The 20,194-nt window shown below is 41.3% G+C and overlaps 1 protein-coding gene across 1 annotated transcript in view; it reads right to left on the reverse strand.

The window, feature by feature from the left end:
* Positions 1-20,194, reverse strand: part of FMO4 (flavin containing dimethylaniline monoxygenase 4) — a 31,195-nt gene that overhangs the window by 10,272 nt on the left and 729 nt on the right. Inside the window, 6 exon segments of the mRNA XM_060133305.1 lie at positions 3,816-4,168; positions 5,233-5,429; positions 6,334-6,476; positions 16,741-16,903; positions 17,532-17,720; positions 19,906-20,045. Coding sequence (XP_059989288.1) covers positions 3,816-4,168; positions 5,233-5,429; positions 6,334-6,476; positions 16,741-16,903; positions 17,532-17,720; positions 19,906-20,045 — 1,185 coding nt within the window.

A 20,194-nucleotide genomic window follows, 5' to 3' on the forward strand; every position in this document is an offset into this window, starting at 1 on the left:
ATATTCCATTGTATATATGTACCACATCTTCTTTATCTATTCTTCTGTCGCCAGGTATTTAGGTTGCTTCCATGACCTGGCTATTGTAAATAGTGCTGCAATGAACATTGGGCTGCATGTGTCTTTTTGAATTATGGTTTTCTCTGGGTATATGCCCAGTAGTGGGATTGCTGGATCATATAGTAATTCTATTTTTAGTTTTTTAAGGAACCTCCATACTGTTCTCCATGGAGGCTGTATCAATCTACATTCCCACCAACAGTGCAAGAGGGTTCCCTTTTCTCCACACCCTCTCTAGCATTTGTTGTTTGTAGATTTTCTGATGATGCCCATTCTGACTGGTGTGAGGTGATACCTCATTGTAATTTTGATTTGCATTTCTCTAATAATTAGTGATGTTGAGCAGCTTTTCATGTACCTCTTGGCCATCTATATGTCTTCTTTGGAGACATGTCTATTTAGGTCTTCTGCCCGTTTTTTGATTGGGTTGTTTGTTTTTTTAATATTGAGGTGCATGAGCTGTTTATATATCTTGGAGATTAATCCTTTGTTGATTTGTTTGCAAATATTTTCTCCCATTCTGAGGGTTGTCTTTTCATCTTGTTTGTAGTTTCCTTTGCTGTGCGAAAAGTTTTAAGTTTCATTAGGTCCCATTTGTTTATTTTTGTTTTTATATCCATTATTCTAGGAGGTGGGTCAGAAAAGATCTTGCTGTGATTTATGTCACGGAGTGTTCTTCCTGTTTTCCTCTAAGATTTGTATAGTGTCTGGTCTTACATTTAGGTCTCTAATCCATTTTGAGTTTGTTTTTGTGTATCGTGTTAGGGAGTGTTCTAATTTCATTCTTTTCCATGTAGCTGTCCAGTTTTCCCAGCACCACTTATTGAAGAGACTGTCTTTTCTCCATTGTATATCCTTGCCTCCTTTGTCATAGATTAGTTGACCACAGGTGCATGGCTTTATCTCTGGGCTTTCTATCCTGTTCCATTGATCTACATTTCTGTTTTTGTGCCAGTACCATTTTGTCTTGATTACTGTAGCTTTGTAGTATAGTCTGAAGTCAGGGAGTCTGATTCCTCCAGCTCCGTTTTTTTTCCCTCAAGACTGCTTTGGCTATTCAGGGTCCTTTGTGTCACTGTACAAATTTTAAGATTTTTTGTTCTAGTTCTCTAAAAAATGCCACTGGTAATTTAATAGGGATTGCATTGAATCTGTAGATTGCATTGAGTAGTATAGCCATTTTCAAAATATTGATTCTTCCAATCCAAGAATGTGGTATATCTCTCCATCTGTTTGTGTCATCTTTGATTTCTTTAATCAGTGTCTTATAGTTTTCTGAGTACAGGGCTTTTACGTCCTTAGGTAGGTTTATTCATAGGTAGTTCATTCTTTTTGTTGCAATGGTGAATGGGATTGTTTCCTTAATTTCTATTTCTGGTATTTTGTCATTAGTGTATAGGAATGCAAGAGATTTATGTGCATTAATTTTGTATCCTGCAACTTTACCAAATTCATTGATTAGCTCTAGTAGTTTTCTGGTGGCATCTTTAGGATTCTCTATCTATAGTATCATGTCATCTGCAAACAGTGACAGTTTTACTTCTTCTTTTCCAATTTGTATTCCTTTTATTTCTTTTTCTTCTCTGATTGCCATGGCTAGGACTTCCAAAACTATGTTGAATAAGAGTGGTGAGAGTGGACATCCTTGTCTTGTTCCTGATCTTAGAGGAAATGTTTTCAGCTTTTCACCATTGAGAATGATGTTTGCTGTGACTTTGTCATACATGGCCTTTATTATGTTGAGGTAGGTTCCCTCTATGCCCACTTTCTGGAGAGTTTTTATCATAAATGGGTGTTGAATTTTGTCAAAAGCTTTTTCTGCATCTATTGAGATGATCATGTTGTTTTTATTCTTCAATTTGTTAATATGGTGTATCACATTGATTGATTGGCGTATACTGAAGAATCCTTGCATCCCTGGGATTAATCCCACTTGATCATGGTGTATGATCCTTGTAATGTGTTGTTGGATTCTGTTTGCTAGTATTTTGTTGAGGATTTTTGCATCTATATTCATCAGTGATATTGGTCTGTGATTTTCTTTTTTTGTAGTTTCTTTGTCTGGTTTTGGTATCAGGGTGATGGTGGCCTCGCAGTGAGTTTGGGAGTGCTCCTTCCTCTGCAATTTTTGGGAAGAGTTTGAGAAGGATGGGTGTTAACTCTTCTCTAAATGTTTGATAGAATTCACCTGTGTAGCCATCTGGTCCTGGACTTTTGTTTGTTGGAAGAGTTTTAATCACAGTTTCAATTTCATTACTTGGGATTGGTCTGTTCATATTTTCTATTTCTTCCTGGTTCAGTCTTGGAAGGTTATACCTTTCTAAGAATTTGTCCATTTCTTCCAGGTTGTCATTTTATTGGTATAGTGTTGCTTGTAGTAATCTCTTACGATGCTTTGTATTTCTGCAGTGTCCGTTGTAACTTTTCCTTTTTCACTTCTAATTTTATTGATTTGAGTCCTCTCCCTCTTTTTCTTGATGAGCCTGGCTAATAGTTTATCAATTTTGTTTATCTTCTCAAAGAACCAGCTTTTAGTTTTATTGATCTTTGCTATTGTTTTAATATAATTGGAAAATGCTGTGAAAGCACTTTAATTAGCCTTAAGTAAACATTTGTAATAATTTAATCACAAATGCCATGGAATTTTTTCTGTAATACAAATAAATGAGATTTCCTAATCACCTTCTCCTCCCCTCCACTCCTCACCCTCCCAGTTAAAATATCATGTTTGTCAATTTAGGAGAACATTTTAAAGTATGGTTGATATCTAATACATTTTTACAGTGTGACAGAAATCAATATTACTTAATATTGTGTTATATGCTATTTATTAATTATTGGTGATTGTTTCTATTCATTAAGGGTATAATATTGCTAAAGGACAGCTGGTTGGCTCAACTGTGATTGCTGTTTATATTTTTACAAATGCAATAATACAGTTACAAATGGAATTCTTTAAAATGCTTATGAATCTAAAACTTGCCCTACTTTACAGAGGTATGATAATAATAGCAATAGTAAGAACAACAGCTATAAGTTAATGAGCATTTACTCTGTGCCAAGAACTGTGCTAATTGCTTTGTAGACGTTATTCATTTTACAAAACCTTTGTGAAACAGGTTTTATTATCCTCATTTTACAGAAAAAGGGACTTTTTCTAATTTTTTTCTAATTTAAAGAGGTCCTTGCAAAGCTAATGAGTTGGGATTGGACCCCAGTAGCCCTGACTCTATCACCTCTGCTCTTACAGTGATAACTGATAGCAATCTGTGTCCAGTGTCTACAGTGTTTTTATGGGCATTGCTTAAAAGTCACTATCTCCTTAGACCCCAACTTTATTCACAGCGTATATTATTTCAGTGTCTTTCTTAGGAAGCAATATAAAACTCTACTGATAGTCATAAATGGAAAGACTTAGGAGTAAATGGACTAAACTAGACTTGATTTGACTAGAGTAGTATAAAACAGGATCCTGAAGCTTCTAATATTTTCAGTTACTCTGAGAAATGTGATTTTATTTTGTTGTCCAAATTTATTCTATCCACAGAGTCAAAGCCTCTTTTTCCACTCAGTCACATTAATGACATAAGCACACCCACCATGATATTACACATATATAAAATTAATTCTTCACTAAAATTTTTTTGGATGTTCTATGTTACTTTAACTCACATTTGTTTGATTTTAGCTAAATCTCAGGGGACTGGTTTCAAGACTCATTTGTTCACATAGGGCTTTAAATAGAGTCCAGGTACCTTTGAATACTCTTGTGGCCCATCGTGCTTGGAGCTCTGTGCCTGCTAAGATGGATCCTGTAAGGCTGATGAAGCCAATCATAGCCAGTGTTGTCCTCTCTAGGTTTGAGGGAAAGACCAGCTTATACAGGAATGTCTTCTTTGTACAAAGGCTTTTGAGAGGTTCTTCCAGAAAGGGAAAAGAAAAGGTGTATCCTGTAGTGAAGATCACAACATCGATGTTTTCTTCCACTGTCCCGTCTTCAAAGAGAGCAGAGGTTTCTGTAAATGCCTTCACGGTGGTTTTCATAGTGACTGTCCCACAGAGGATACAGGTTGGCAGCTCATCATTCACAATTGTTTTTGGTTTTTTCCTTTGACACAGAGGAGAAAATTATTCACTGTGGTTATATTTATAAGACACTCAGCAAATGATTTATTTAGTCAATTCAAAATATCTGCCACGTCAAGGGAGTAAATTGACCAATGTCTAATTCAGAGTTGTCTATCTGACTTACTGTTTCTATAACATCTTTTGTTTTCCTGCTCCCAGTAGAAGGCATGTAGAAAATGACTAAACCTACTCTTTCCTGTGGGGTTTAAAATTCTCTATCTCTTGGCTCTAATTTCTGGAGCAATGTCAGGATCAAGTACACAACAATCCATTTGATAGTCAGTTTTGGGTCCACATCACCCAGGCCTCAAAGGATTGGCATTTGGCAAAGAGGAAATTACAAAAAAATTTTTGGATTAGAAAAATTGAATCTACTGATAGATTTTCATAATAAATATTTTCATTATGAACATCATTCTACCTAATTGCCGCAGACATAATGTCTATAAAATTTACATATTGAATCATTCGTTGTTATTAATTTTCTTCGTAAGTTGAAAGCCATCTTACCCAAGAAAAAATATTTGGGTCATGCATATAATAAAAATCACATTTAATGACTTTACATGCATTTCAGTTTTCCTTTTCCTTGCCAATGTGCAGCTCTATATAGATGTGTATTAAAATATATAACTCTAGGAATTTCTATTGGAAATTCATACCTCTAATCATTCAGGCAGAGTAGACATTTATTAAAGGTTAGTGAGAGCTGGCCATCTGCACTCACTGTTGCTGCAAATATTCTATTTGTGGATGGCAGCCATCCTGTGAACCCTCAAGGCCAATTTAAATTTCGTAATTTTCAAACTGGAAATAAAGTTTCCATCCTTCATTTTCTTCTAGCCTCATCAATTACTATTTTGCTACCAGACAGAGAGTACTCCTGTTTCAAGAACTTCTGTGGTACTGATAGACATTGTCTTAAAAGAATAAGCTTGGATAAACAAAGGCAATGTCACAATTATTGAACATTTTGAGTTCTGAATAAAATAGAATGAGAAATATTGATTAAATAACTTTACCATTAAATAAAAATATAAGTACCCCTTAGTAATATTTAGTCCGTAATTCGTATGATCAAATCTTTTATTCAAGCCCCTCTCTCGACTCCACTTTAGTACACATGAAGGCAGAACTTGTGCAGTAAAATTGTGGCGTCTTGTATCCATCATATTAAATGGGTAGCCCCCATTTGAAGAGCGGCTGACGACCCAGGTACCCGTTCTAGTACTGAGAAGAACCTAAAAAGTAAGGCAAGAAGGATAAATACATGTGCATCATTTTTGTAGTATTTTTCTTCAGTATGTTTCAAACGATTTATAACATTCTGGTCTTATAACAACAGAGGACTGGTGAAGTTGTACCTAGATCTCCAAATGACTAGGTGTTCCCCCTGCTGTCATTATTTTCATAAATCACTTTGACCTGACCTATGTATCGGTTAAGTATTTTCATCATGTTTAAAGTAAAGAATTATAGTACTAGCAGACATGTGCTATTGAGCTGGCAATGTTTTACATGTAAATAATATAGGATTTAAAGTGAGGTTTTGAGCAAGCAATTTTAACTAAATTAAATAAAAATCTATTATTTCTAAATCTAATCATTGTCCTATAATTTATGATAAAGTGGAATAGATTTCTAATTTGTGGATCTATGCTTGGAATTTCTACAATCATTATGCGTACTTCTTGGGCAAAGTAACGGGTGCTTTTACCTCAAAACGAAGTACAAATCTGACTCCTAATTGAAAACTTGGAGATGTTCAGAAAACAACCTCCCCTTTCTCTTTTTACATGGTTTTTCTTTCCAGAATTACAGAGAGAGAGTGTGAAAGAAAGACAGTTGGCATGGGTAGAACAATTTGCTCATTTGATCTTGTTCCAGGGGTACCTCTGAAAAATACTTAGTGGTCTGGCATCCACACAATTTTCTTAGACCCTTCTTGGGCATCTCTTGGACATCTTTTCAGTTCTGTAAAGCGTGCATTATGAGAGGCTTTAGGGATTTTCAAGATTTTTTTTTCACTTACCCTGTGTCCACATAATTTAGCGATTGGCCGGTGTGTTTTATAATCTTGAATACCACTCTCCAGATACCAGAAATGATGCTGGGGGTGGGAGTGCAGATTCAGAGATGGTGTACCTGAGCTGCGGTTCGACTGAGTTCCACTGCAATGTCCCCTCCAGTGTTCCCAAGACCGATCACTAAGACGCGTTTGTCCTGAAAGCCTGTTGGGATCTTGTACTCTTGACTGTGCAGGATCTGGCCTTTAAACTTATGGATTCCTGAAGGGACAGAGGGATCAGAAATATCTAGAGTTGTAACTCCTTCGTTGGCAGGCATAGGGTCTGTGGGAAAAGGCAAGTCCCAGAAATATGGCAGCCCTTTGTTCTTGCTCCCAATTGCAGGCAGTAGAACCAGTATATCATCCCCTATCCCACTGGATGCTGTAAGCTCAGATACTGATTTAGTATAACATGCCTTGTTAAAAACATAGGAGAACTTATATTTCATGCGTGTTCCGTTTTAAAGCAATTACTTAGGGAAATCAAGCTTACTGCAGACAATAATAAGAAACATCTCATGCATGACCTGAACATCCTAGACAAGAAGTAGACTGTTGATGCATGTTATTTTACCCAATAGATATATTCTATCAAAAATGTGATTTATGTATATAACATGCTTACAAATTGAATTAAGAAATTTTCCTTTTTACAAAAAGAAATTGTGTGGCATGTTCTCATGTAAATAAAGTAATTATTCTTGTGATTTAGGCTTGTTACTTTATGCTTATTTTACTTTGTGTCTTATTATACGCTTAATGTCTTATTATACTGTATGCTTATTTATACTTTATTCTTTTGTTATTTATATTTGTATTTCTGACTGATCTTTCAAGCTCCTAACACTCTGTCAATGGAAGTATCACTATTACGATATTGATATACTATATATGAAAAGGGCTACCAAATATTTCTCCTCTTGATGTTTTTTTTGGTAATTATCTCCTTGGCATATATAACAGACATAAACCATGGATTCATATAAACTAGGAATGGTAGTAACAGTGGAAGCAGAGCTATTTACAGCGGTGGCTGTGTCACTGGCAAAGTCCATTAACAATTCCCTGGAAATAAAAGTAGAAACTGGGTAATGAAGTCTAACCTTTTTCTTTTCCTTTGTACTTAGTCTAGTTTCACCTGCTCATAGGATACCATGTGAAGAGGCCTTGTACCCAGCATTTCAGACCAGAGTTCCTAGTGTGAAATGGCTGTGCCTAACACTTCAGCTCAGCAGACCATGTGCAGAAGGGCATTCAGGAGATGCCTCTGAATCTATACTACCACCCACCCTGAGTCTTTGGAAGGGAGTGTCAGACAGATGAAGAATGATGGGGCCAGGGGGCTGCTAAGCTGGCGCACCAATTGACCCCTAGGAGCCCCAGCTAATATTGAACATGGGGGGAAAGCCTGTTGAATTCTTAGTTGACACTCATGCCACTTACTCAGTTCTGAACACCAGATCAGGTAAACTCAGTCACAAGAGTTGTAAAATTATGGGGGGTCTCAGGGAAGGTCCAAGAACGAGCATTCATAGAACCATCAGAATGTAAACTGGACAAACATAGGCTCACCCATTCCTTCCTGCATGTTCCCGAGTGCCCCGTACCTCTGCTAGGAAGAGATATCTTGGGAGCTACTATACACCTAATGGGAGACAAATTGGAGACTGGTGTCCCCTTAGACAAAGGGCACAAGATGATAATGTTAATGGCTGAGGACAAACCTCCCCAGACAAAGCAAGTTGATCTCCCTGGAATAAATGCCGATGTCTGGGCCCAGGGACGGATGGGATGAGCTGTAGGAACCAGTCCCATGATAGTCCATCTAAAATCTGTACATACATGGCCCAATAGAAAACAGTACCCACTCTGCTGGGAGGTCTTGTTGGGAACTGCCCGTGTCACAGGGCCTAACTGACCAGGGCCTTATTAGACCATGTCAGTCAGGCTGTAATACCTCAATTCCCCCTGTAAAGAAACCCAATGGGAAATACCAGATGGTACAGGACCTCAGGGCAGTCAATGAAGCCACTGAAGATATACACCCAATAGTGTCTAATCCTACACCCTGCTGGCCGCTCTACCGTCCACCAGGACCTGGGGCTCTGTATCAGATTTAAAAGATGTCTTCCTCTGTATTCCATTAACCATAGAGCCACAAGAAAGTTTTGCTTTTGCGTGGCAGGACCCAAACATGCAACAAAAACAACAATACTGCTGGACAGTCCTGCCTCAAGGGTTCAAAAATTCTCCCACCATCTTTGGGGAAACTTTAGCTAAAGACCTAAAAGATCTACATCTGGAGGAGGGAACCCTCCTCAAGTATGTAGACGAAATTCTGATTGCCAGCCTTACTAAGGAGGCCTCTGACAAAAATACTATAACCACCCTGAACAACCTAGCAGATAAAGGATATAAGGTATCCAAGAAAAAGGTTCAAACACCACAAACCAGGGTGACCTACCTAGGCTTCATTCTCACAGAAGGCAAGAGAAGCATACCCCGGGAAAGGAAAGAAGTCATTTGCTGCCTCACCCCTCCTGAAACTAAAAGACAGCTTAGGGGTTTCCTGGGGATGGCCAGGTTTTGTCACATCTGGATCCCTAACTATGGTTTAATAGCTGGGACTCTGTATGAAAAGTTGAAAAGAAAAGATAATGATCCTTTTGAATGGAATTCAGAATGTGAAGGGGCCTTTGAAGAACTGAAAAAGCAGTTACTTCAGACTCCTCTCCTGGCCCTCCAAAATTTAGCTAAACCCTTTGACCTTTACATTCATAAAAGAAAGGGAATCGCCCTTGGGGTATTAGCTCAAAAAATGGGACCCCTTACTCAGGTGGTTGCTTATTTCTCCAAACAATTAGATCAGACTACTAAGGGATGGCCTTCTTGTCTACCAGCAATAGCAGTTACTACAACCCTGCTAAAGGAGGCTGAAAAGTTAACATTTGGTCAGCCAATCACTATACGGACTCCACACCGGGTTCAGGCTTCAGTTAAGTTCTAAGGGAACAGAATGGCTAACCCCCAGAAAGTCGATTCAAGTTCAGGCTATGCCTTTAGACAACCCAGTTGTTACCATAAAAAAACTGTCACAGGCTAAATCCTGCTACCCTGCTACCCACAGAAATAGGGCCCTTGGAGCATGATTGTATAGAAGCCATAGACACGATCTATTCCAGTCGCCTTGACCTAGGAAGTGACCTCTCCCAAACACCGAAGAGGAATGATTCACAGATGGGAGCAGTTTTATGAGAGAAGGAAAAAGGCTGGCAGGATAGGCAGTGACCTCCCAGACCTAAGTCATAGAAGCAAGAAGCCTACCCCCAGGGACTTCTGTCCAAAAGGCCTAGTTGACAGTCTTCACCTGAGTGTTAGACAGGGAAGATTTTACACAGATGTTTACACAGATTCCCAGGATATGCCATCCTTCACACACAGGGCTACCTGGAAGGAAAGAAGTATGCCTGCTGTGGAGAATAAACAGGTGAAACATGGCTTAAAAATACTGAAGCTCTTAGAAGCAGTACAGCTTCCAAAAAAGGTGGGTGATTCATTGTAGGGGTCACCAAGAGAAGGATGCAGAGGTAATAAAGGGAACTGACAAGGCCAATGCAACTGCTGAAAGGGCAGCCCTAGAACCAGTAACTTGGCAACTACCCCTCATACCTCAAAAGCCAGATCCATCCAATTGTTCCTCAATCTGCACAGAGGAAGAATTAAACAGAGCCTGAAAATGGGGCTTCGACAGAGATCTAGGAGGCCATGGGTGGCTAGTTAGTGAACACGGGCAATACTTCTTCACCCAAACTGCAGCTTGTCAAGCCATCAGGGAGGCTCATCAAGGAACTCACTACAGGTATATAATTGGCTAGTTGAGGTCATGGTAACTCCTGGCATGAAAAGTATAATCAGTCGGATGGTTGAGACATGCCCCATCTGCACAATGAACAACTCCAACACCAGACCCCCTAGAGGCCCCCAGGTGAGGCCCATTCAGACCAGAGGGACATATCCTGGGGAAGATTAGCAGACTGATTTCACTGGCATGGCGAGAGTACCTGGCAATTTCAGGTATCTCTTGGTGCTAGTAGACTCTTTTTCTGGGTAACGTATAGAAACGTTACTAAAAGAAATAATTCCCAGGTTTGGGCTTCCAGGGTCCCTACAAAGTAACAATGGTCCAGCATTTGTGTCTCAAGTGATGAAGGGGATAACGGGCACTGTGGGCGGACTTTGCACTCAGCCTAGAGACCTCAGTTGTTGGGGAGAGTAGAAAGCTCCAATCAGACTTTGAAATGGGCCTTAGCCAAGCTATGTCCAGAAACTCAAGAAGACTGGATGAAGTTGCTTCCAGTTGCCCTGCTCCGCATGTGATTAGCCCCAAGGGATAAGTGAAAGTTAAGTGCATTTGAACTCATCTATGGTACAGCCACTACCCGAGCCCGAGAGAAGGGACGCCTTAACTTGAAATGGAACAACTCAAGTGTGCCCTCCAGGGAGGAGAAACTATGAAAGCTTTCATGGAATATGGTAACCAGGTGCTGCCTGCACGCACCAACCTGGCCCTCCACCCATTCTGGCCAGGAGACTGGGGACACCTAAAAACCTGGAAAACCAGCAGCCTGCAAGACCAGCTCAGTCCTAAGAGGAACAGACCCCACTCGGTGACCCTAACCACCTACTCTGCCCTGACGTTGCAGGGATCGCTCTGTGGGCACATCACCCTTGAGTGAAGAGGACCCTAAACGCTACCTCCGGAGAGACAATCTGGGGCCATGGACCCCCCCTGACTCATGTGAACCTCTCTCTGACCTGAAGCTTTTCTTCCAAAAAAACAACAAAGTGTGACCAGGGATACTTAGGCCACTGCAGTGAGCCTCCATATCAGGGCACGTTTGCCTACAGGCAAAAGACCTAGATACCTGCATTTTTAGGAAAAACTTGCTCTTGCTAATATTTGGACCATGTATCTTAAATTATCTGGTGTCCTTTGTCTCCAAAGGGTTAGATAAATGATGGTCGCTCAGCAATACGAACAGTTAGTGTTGAGGCCTAGTGACCATCAAACGCATCTAAAAGGCATCTGGGAAGAAGTCTGGTCCTCTTCCGGGGGGTACAAAAGATGGACCTGCGCCCCCTAGCGCCCCTCAAGAATGAGGAGAAGGACAAAAGAGAGGAGGGATTTGTCACCAGCAGAGCCTAGTCTGGGTAATAAGATAAAGTTTAACCTTTTTGTCTTTTCCTTTGTGCTTAGTCTAGTGTCACTTGCTCACAGGGTGCTGCGTGCAGAGGCCTCGCTTCTGGCCCTTCAGACCTGAGTTCCTAGTGTGAAACGGCTGCGCTGATGCCTCAGCTCAGGGGAGTGTGCAGAAGCGCAGTACGTGACCCTCAGTTGAAGGTGGTGGCGGTGATGGGCTGTGTGCAGAGTCTCTGGGTCCAAACTTCGATCTGGAGTGTGAGCCTGTGCCTGTCTCTGCCCCCTCCCTGCTGACAGAACCCTGCAAAGCAGCCCCACCACGTCCTGGGGGTCGCCTGCTCTAGAGCCAGGTCTCACACCTGTCCACTCTCTGATCAAAGAATAAAGCTTTCCTCTGCTTCTGAACCAAATTTGGCCTCTTGGCTCGAACAGCACCGGGCAGGAGGACCCTCGTTGGGGACCAGCTCGGAAGGGTCAGTGGTAACAGCTTCAGCAGTGAGAGGTGGCAGAGGAAATAAACAGCGATGGGGCCAGCCACCTTCAGACCCTGTGACCGGTGAGATGAAGCACTGACAATGAATCGGAAAGGGAGGCGCTGCACTTTAGAGGGTTCCTCAGCCTCTCACCCCAATACTTCAAGTACTTTTGCAATTTTAATGTAAAAAGATGAAACTGTCTCCTGGAACCTATCATTCTCCTACCAGACAGTCACTGATTCATTCATTTACTCAATAACATTTATTGAAGAGCTACTATATATAACACAATGTTTTAATAGGAGTCTTTGCCTGCTGAGGCCCCCAAAGCTGAAAACTAAATGCACTAAATATGGCAACAAATAGTTGCCACATTCCTAGGGAAGTGCTAAACCCACTAGGCAGAATTTGCAAAGAAGGTGTATGCAGACAGGTTTTGTGATCCTTTGCTTCTCACTTTCAGGGATTGAAGTCAAAGTGGCCAGAGGTTGGAAATTGGAGACTTTCAGGAAAGGATTTTAAAGTGCTGTTGCATTTTTTGTCTCCTTGACACGAAGCAATATTCAAGGGGCTTCTGGGAGACCCCTGCGAGACCTCGACCCTTGGAGTCTATGGAGCACAGAGACTGGTGTGTGACCCACGCTTGAAAGGCTGTGACTGGAACTGCCTGCAAGGGGTGGCTGCACCAGTAGCAAGTTTTTCATCTACTACTGCTCACAGTGTGGAATACATGTCTCATGTGGACCAGATGAAAGCCATGTAGGAGAGAGCCTGTCTGATGCCAATTTAAAGGGACTTTGCACAAGGTAGCCATCTGGACTGGCAATGAGACCTTAATAGATAGTCTATGGAAATGACCTGGGGAGGAGCTAGGGTTTAGGGACTTGTAAAGTGGCCAGTCTGAGAGTGCTTGGTCTGTAGCAACAGGGGCTGCACGGAACGATCCCTAGTCATGGGGCGTCTCTCTGGAGCAGAGCCTAGGAAAGCACCCCACAAAGCATGGATCTTAAACACCCCCAAGGCCTGAGAGAACTAGCACCTGGTTGGTGCCAGTGAAGAAAGACTTTTCCTGCCCCCTTACTTCTTCTTGTCCTTGCCCTGACTCCAATTCTGGAAGGGCCAGAGACTGCAGCTGGTGAGTGAAAGGTTTGGAGGAGGAACTGGCAGAGGAAGAGAACAGCCAAGCGCGCCATCTCTTCTCACTGCTGCTGTCAGCACAAAGCAGGAGCCAGCTGGGGGAGGGGAGAAGCTTCATCATTACAGGTAATTGCCAGTTTTTACTATTACACGAGACAGAACATTTCAGCTATAAAAATGAGAAGTTGGGGGACTTCCCTGGCAGTCCGGACAGTGGTTAGGACTCTCTGCTTCCACTGCAGGGGGCACGGGTTCCATCCCTGGTCAGGGAACTAAGATCCTACATGCTGCATGGCATGGCCAAAAAAAAAAAAAAAAAAGATGACAGAGGAGGACTTTTCATTATTTGAGAGTGAGCAGAAAAGCGGTGGGAATGGCCTGAAATTGCAACCAAGGGCAGGAGAAGGACAAGCCCCACAGATGAGGCCTGCAGGGACATTACAAGAAAAAGTACAGTTGGTTAATAACTCTATATTACATGACCTGTACTTTCAACATTGTATAGCCCAAGGCACTGTTTCAGGTTTTAGGTTTAGGAGATGTGAGAATAAAAGGCAGTCTCTACCCTTAAAGAGTTCATCCTCGAGTGAGAAATAGGTAAACAGACAAGAGCTAACTAACGCTTATTCAGACCTTACTAGCAAGCCCTAGACATTCTTCTAAGGATTTTATACATATTAATTAATTTAAACCTCACAACAACCCCATAGGGTGAACAATATTATGATGCAATTTTACTAATGCTGAGAGTGGAGGCACAGAGAGATTAAGCAACTTGCCCAAGGCCATACAGTAAGTAGCAGAGCCGGATGGGAAGTCAGGTCATCTGACTCTGGGCTCAGCTGTCAAGCATGATACTATGCTGCCCCCCAGAACAGGAGGTGTTACGATGCCTTCAGTGGGGCATCAGCCTAGACTGAGTCAGGGAAGTCATCCTGGAGGAGGTGATTTTTTTTTTTTTCAAAGAATGACATTAGAAAGATGATTAGGAATTTGAAAAGCGAAGCCGTAAGAGGGTTTCAAGAAGGGGGAAGAACACGTGCCTCGAATGCATTAGAGAGTGGGGCTTCAACCTATTCACTGAGGTTTGGCTGGAGAGAAGCTTCCTGAGGGCTCAACCTTGGTTCATAGATTTTGTATGTACCTAACACAATGCTTTTCAAATAATAGGTTCTCCATAATTGCATATTTGAGCAGGGGACCCAAGAAAAAGTATGGAATGCATAGGTAGTTCTGAATCAATGATACGTCAATAATGCCTTGCCCCCTCCCCTGCCCCAAAGGAATCTATTTGGTAAATCAAAACTACTAATTCAGAAAAAAAAACGGTCTGCTAGGAGGCACAGGGCCTAGTTTACCTTGTCAGCAAATATCTCTGGAATAGTTTGCTATTGTGGTTTCTTCATCTTATACTTATTCCCCTACTGTTATGTGTTGAAAAATGCTTAGCAACTACCTTAGGAGAAGGAAGACCAGAAGCTTGAAGTCCATGCACAACGCTCACAGAGTTTAAGAACATTTGTTAATAATTGATCAAATATAATTAGGCATTTGCGACCACTAATCTGTAACTAATGATTACAACTGATGTGTGTTTAGAGAGTCACGTTTACACAACTTGTTGGTGTGGGAGAGAGAAGAATCAAGAGGGGTGACCTGCAGAACTGCACTTTGTGCCACCCATCCCGTGATTCCTGTATGGGCTCTGGGAGGATCCAGCACTGAGATGGAATGGCTGCTGAGGCTTATAACTGGGGTTATAACTTAACTAAGAGGGAGAAATACTTCTTCGTCTGGGGGACGCATCTGCTTCTTAGGAAGCAGGTTCTTCCAAGCAATTCTCAGCTGGTGGATAATAGCTTACTAAAGGTCATGATTCATAACAGTAGTAGCTATTGTTTATAGAGTGCTTACTGTGTGCTCTGTACGATACTAAGTATTTTACATGATGATCTCATTTAATCCTCATCACTACTCTGAGATGGGAACTTATATTTCCACTTTGCTGCGGCTTAGAGAGGTTATGTTCATCCAAGATTAAGCAACTAGCACAGGGTCTGGATCCAGAGCTTTGTTCATAACCATTATGCTAAATGCTACTTATCCAGGGCCATTGCCTGCAGGGAACTGTAGCAGATCAGAACTTCCTAGAAAGTTTACATCGTATCCACGCACCAAGATACCTCACTCTGGAAACACAGAGGAAACTGGGATTATCTGTACTGCTGTCCCCCATAACAGATTCTTCTAAAGTCTGGCCATAAACCAAGACCCCCTCAGGGGGAGCCTCTAAAATCTACGTGTGTGGGTTTCTTCCTTCTCCAATATCTGGGTTTTAGGGCAAAAGAAAGCGGCACCTCAATATTTCTACTACAGTTATTCCTCCCCCACCTCCCTGAGGTCATTAAAGTATGTAGAAATGTCTGCTCTCAAGATGATCCAAAACTATGTTGCTACTCTATGTTTAGCCAGTCTCTTTCCTTGGGCCCACTTCTGCCAGTCTGGACACTTCATGCTGCCACAAAGATCATCACCTCTCAGCCCCTGATTGCTCTTCTGCAGCAGTGTTCTTTAGTTATAGTCGCAGTGGGACTGAAGGTAGTTAGGAGTAAAGGATTAGCCACCTCAAACCTGACAAGACACTTAATTCCCAAAGCATCTCTTATTTGACACTTGTGACACATTTCCTCATAGAAACATTGTTATAGAGGCAGTTATATATTCCTTTGGGACTATGTGATTATGTATTTAGCCCATAGACTAGCAGCAAGCCTGAAGCTGACCCACCATTTACAATATTGCTTCTTTGTAAAATTATGTACTGAATTCTCCCTTGGTCCCTAACACATTTTGAAAATAGAATATTTTGTTAATTTGAGATTACGTTTTAAGATTTATATTTCATTTTTTATTGTCTAAGGTTTGCAGACTTTCTTCTTCACATCTTCGTTTCTTAAAGGTTCTTTTAATTCCTAAAAGAAGTTTCAAAACTTCATACTCAATTGCCTTTAGGGCCACTTATGAGTAACGGAAGAAGAGTAGCTTCACTACATTTTAGTAATCCTCACTTGACTTCAAAAGATGGAGATTTGCCAATTGTGAGCATATTAAAAAGAATGTGCCATTGGATCCAAAGCATTTCCAAAGGGGAATTTCTAAAACTCCTTTGTGTGGATAGCCCTGCTTTAAGAGGTGGATGGATTATTATGGTGATGACTATTTTGAAGGGTGACAATATTTCTTTGTATGTATAATTTCTGGTCTATTTCTTAAAAAAAATTCTGTCAAGTTTCCTTGTATTCTCACTTCCTTTAAGTTATTGAATTACAGGTCACTCCTGATTCAAATGACCTGTAATTTAATGATGAAATTCAAAGCCTATATTTTTTCATGACCGATCTGATAGTTTTGAGCCTTCTGTGATCACTGAGCTTGAATCAGACAGGCATGATAAAACTTAAATGATAACATCAGCATTTATATTAATAAGTAAATAATAAAATCTGACACCTCTATAGTGTTTTATAACTTTCAAAGTTATTTTGTACCTATTATTTCTGAGGGTAAACATAAAGTTGTCTATAATCACGAGGAAGTATTTCCAATTACAAATCAGTAACTTCTAGAAGAACCCAGAAGAGTAGGCATGGTTTTAGGCAGAAATGACTCACCAGGAAATGACTCCAAAGGTAAACGGGGATTCAGGAAGTGTCCAGTGCAAACCATGACAGCATCAAAGATAGCTCTGTCCAGCTCCCCCTCTGTCTCTGTGACAACATCCCACTGACCAGTTTCGGAGAAGTCAGGACGCTTTGTTACGCTGCACACTGTGGTCTGAAAGCAAAAGACAAACACTCGCTTTCCATCAGTCATCTCGGGACCTCATACAATGACCGTACGGTAACCATGTCTGTTATTTCAAGTGGGCCAAGTCAGTCCCACGATAGGAGGTCTGTTAACATTGGCTTATCTTTTCCCTAGAGAAATTAAATAACTTGTGCAAAGTCTCAAAAGTTGTCATATAGATTAGGACCCAAAACATCTGAATGCCTTCACTGCAAGGAAGAAACATTCAGTTTTTATTCCTGGTGAGAAGGAGATGAATTAAAACACCGAATGTTGAAAAAATTTAGGAAAATGAGTTTTGACCCATTATAATATCTGTGGTTCAGACTTCTAGTCATTTCTTCCCAATGGGTTTCATGAACAAAATCCATTTTTCCTTTCCTCTCAAACACATTCTTAATTTTATCCTGAATGAGAGTCTGGATTTAGAGGAAGAACCAGGAAATTCAGTATTTTAGTGACTTATTTGAGTAAAACATGACCAGCAGGATTATTATCTGCCTTATTCATATAGAGAGAAAGTCAAGAAGAAGTTTACTTAAGTATCCCATTTCCATCAGATTGGTGAATGGGCCAGCCCCTACTCATTAACCTTCCATAACCCAAGGTATCTTACTCTAAACCGAATGTATTTCAGAAGGTCAAAGTGCTCAGCAAACTCTTGGAGGTAGTCCCAAAATTTTTCTTGCTTCATGAAATTGGGATAATCTTCTTGGAAGGGGAAGTCGCTGTAACATGACATTTCTTTGCAGACGTTTGTCACTAATGACTTGTAGACCCTGGTCATCCCATCTTCAGAAGTTTCCTGTGGTGAAAGCACAGTTAGCTTGATGGGGTGGTGGGGGGATAGGAGGAAGAGAACAGAGACCATCAGCAGTTAGCGTTCCACTTGTAATTCCAAAGAGTTCCTGGAAAAGTTAGCATTGGGTCCCCATGCTATAGTTATCAGAAATCATTGGTGGGGTTGGAATTGTTAAATACGATATCTTTCTCAATCTACAAAGAAGCTAACAACATTTAATAGGGCTCTCCAAGAATGACACTGCCCTTAAAATATTCCATGAACACAGGCCCACGGTCTATCTTGCTTATCTTCTCCTTCTTCCCTTGCCATGATTATTCCGTCCACTCGTGCTCTGCACCTCTTCCTCTTGCCTTTGTTTAAGGAACTCCTCACTAATTTTTCTATTTATTGTCTATGGATATTTTCAACCGCTCTCTTTTTATTGGCTCCTTCCCATCCACACTTAAAATACTGAAGACTCAAATTTTCAAAACAAAACAAAACTCCCTTTCAACCTGTATCCCCTTCCAGCCTTGTCTCTCTCTGTCTTATCTCAGTCGTCATGAAAGAATCATCACATACTGGCAGCCTGTGTTTTCTCCTGGACTCCTCAACTTGTTGTCTTGTCTCGATCTCTGTCACTCAAAAACAAAACAACAAAACAAAAAGGTCTATATTAAAGGCACCGGTGAACTTCTCGTGGCCTAAGTTTTCTTCTTCAAGTCTCTTCCTTCACCATCATGTTCTCTAAGAAGCCTTCCATGACCCAACAGATCTTCACAAGGTAGCTATTGTGCCCTGCCCCAGCACACTGTACTTTGAGCACAGAACCAATCACACTGCATTGTAGTGATCTGTTTACTGTTTCTGTTCCCCACCAGACAGTAAGGAGGGCTGGGTCCTTGTCCATCTTGTTTCCCATAGGTCCTGGTAGAGGGACAACACGAGTACTTGTTGAATGGATGAAAATGAATACTACAATTGCATTTTTGAAAAAAAAAGTATTTGTATGACTGGAAAAAATTACATCAAAATTTTGTTAGTGCTGACTCATGAGAATTGATATTATATTTAATTTGTATTTTTCTTTTGTTTAACTCAGTACTGTTTTCTAAAATTAATCTGTATCACTTTACAATAGGAGAAGGAAACAAAACCAACCATGGGGTCAAACAGCAGACCTAATACTTTCTTCCACATTGACATTTGGTGGCTTGAAGAGGCCCATAGTACACCAGAAAAAAATTATTTTTCCCCAGTATGTTATAATCCTAGGGTTGTGATCATTTACATGTATTTGCTATTCTGTTTTCTTCACCATCCATCAAAGACTGGCAAATGCTGCCTACTCCAAGAAGGCTTCCCTCATTCATACCAGTTTGAAGCACCCTCCCCAACCTTGAGCTCCCACTAAAGGCTGCTCTTCTCTCCCCAACCAAAGCATTTAGTACTTGGGCCTCCCGTCTTCTGACACCTTATACCCTACCACTGGGGCAGGTCCCTTTATTGCCTCTGAAGGCCCTGCTATTCCCAGTAACCAGGACCAATTTTGGCCAGAGGCAGGGGGTATTTAGTCATTTCCAGCCCCACTTCCTGATGCTCGAGTCACCTAATAGCTGGCCTAGCCTTGAGCATACCCCACTAGGCTGCGTATTACACTTCTAAGAACGGTGGATTAGTGCCTGTGTTCTTTTTCTTCTGATAATGTGAAAAATACCCCCTAGACCTTTCAAGGTCTGGATTCTTGCCTCACCCTTGCCAATTCTCTTCCCAAAGACCTGAACAGTGCTTGGGGGCTGGGGCTCCACTCCCTGATGCCAACTTCTGTCCTTCCTAAAGTGTCATCTGCTCCATATTCACCAATGCCATTCAGCTACCCAATGTGACATGCTGCTACTTTGTCTTACAATGTCCCTGCTCCAGAAATCATCGTAACTTCCAATACTATGTTTGTGTATTAGACTTAACTCTTTCTTCCTCTCTCCTCCAACTGTCTCTTGTCCCTACCCTGCCAGTTGTCCAAGTTCATCACCTATCAGACTGCATCCTGCCTGGGGTCAGCACAACACCATAACAAACTTGTGCTGCTGCAGTGAGCTGCTCCCGTAATGATCACCAAGGTAGGCTAAAGCGACCATGCCTCGGCAGGGACAAAGCAAACGGCCAGATTATGATTGGTGGAAGTGGGAGGGTATGAACTACGCACAGTAAACTTCCACAGTCCCCCGATGTCATTACTTCTTTCAAAGCAGGTAGGCTCCAGGTCTTCATCCAAGCAGCATTTGATGGAGGACAGGCCACTCACACCAGCTCCAATCACTGCAACTCGCTTGGCCATGGTGTGTTCTGTATGAGATAGGTTGAGCAGACCATCTTTATATGACAAAGCTAGAAGGGAACCCTTGTCATAGAAGTCAACTTTTACAGTGATCCTTTCATCTTTGAGCTGAGGCAGAATCACATTTTGTTTAAAGATGAGGACTCTGAAATCATAC

This window comes from Lagenorhynchus albirostris, chromosome 2, assembly GCF_949774975.1.
Source record: "Lagenorhynchus albirostris chromosome 2, mLagAlb1.1, whole genome shotgun sequence".
NCBI classification, from domain to species: Eukaryota; Metazoa; Chordata; class Mammalia; order Artiodactyla; family Delphinidae; genus Lagenorhynchus; species Lagenorhynchus albirostris.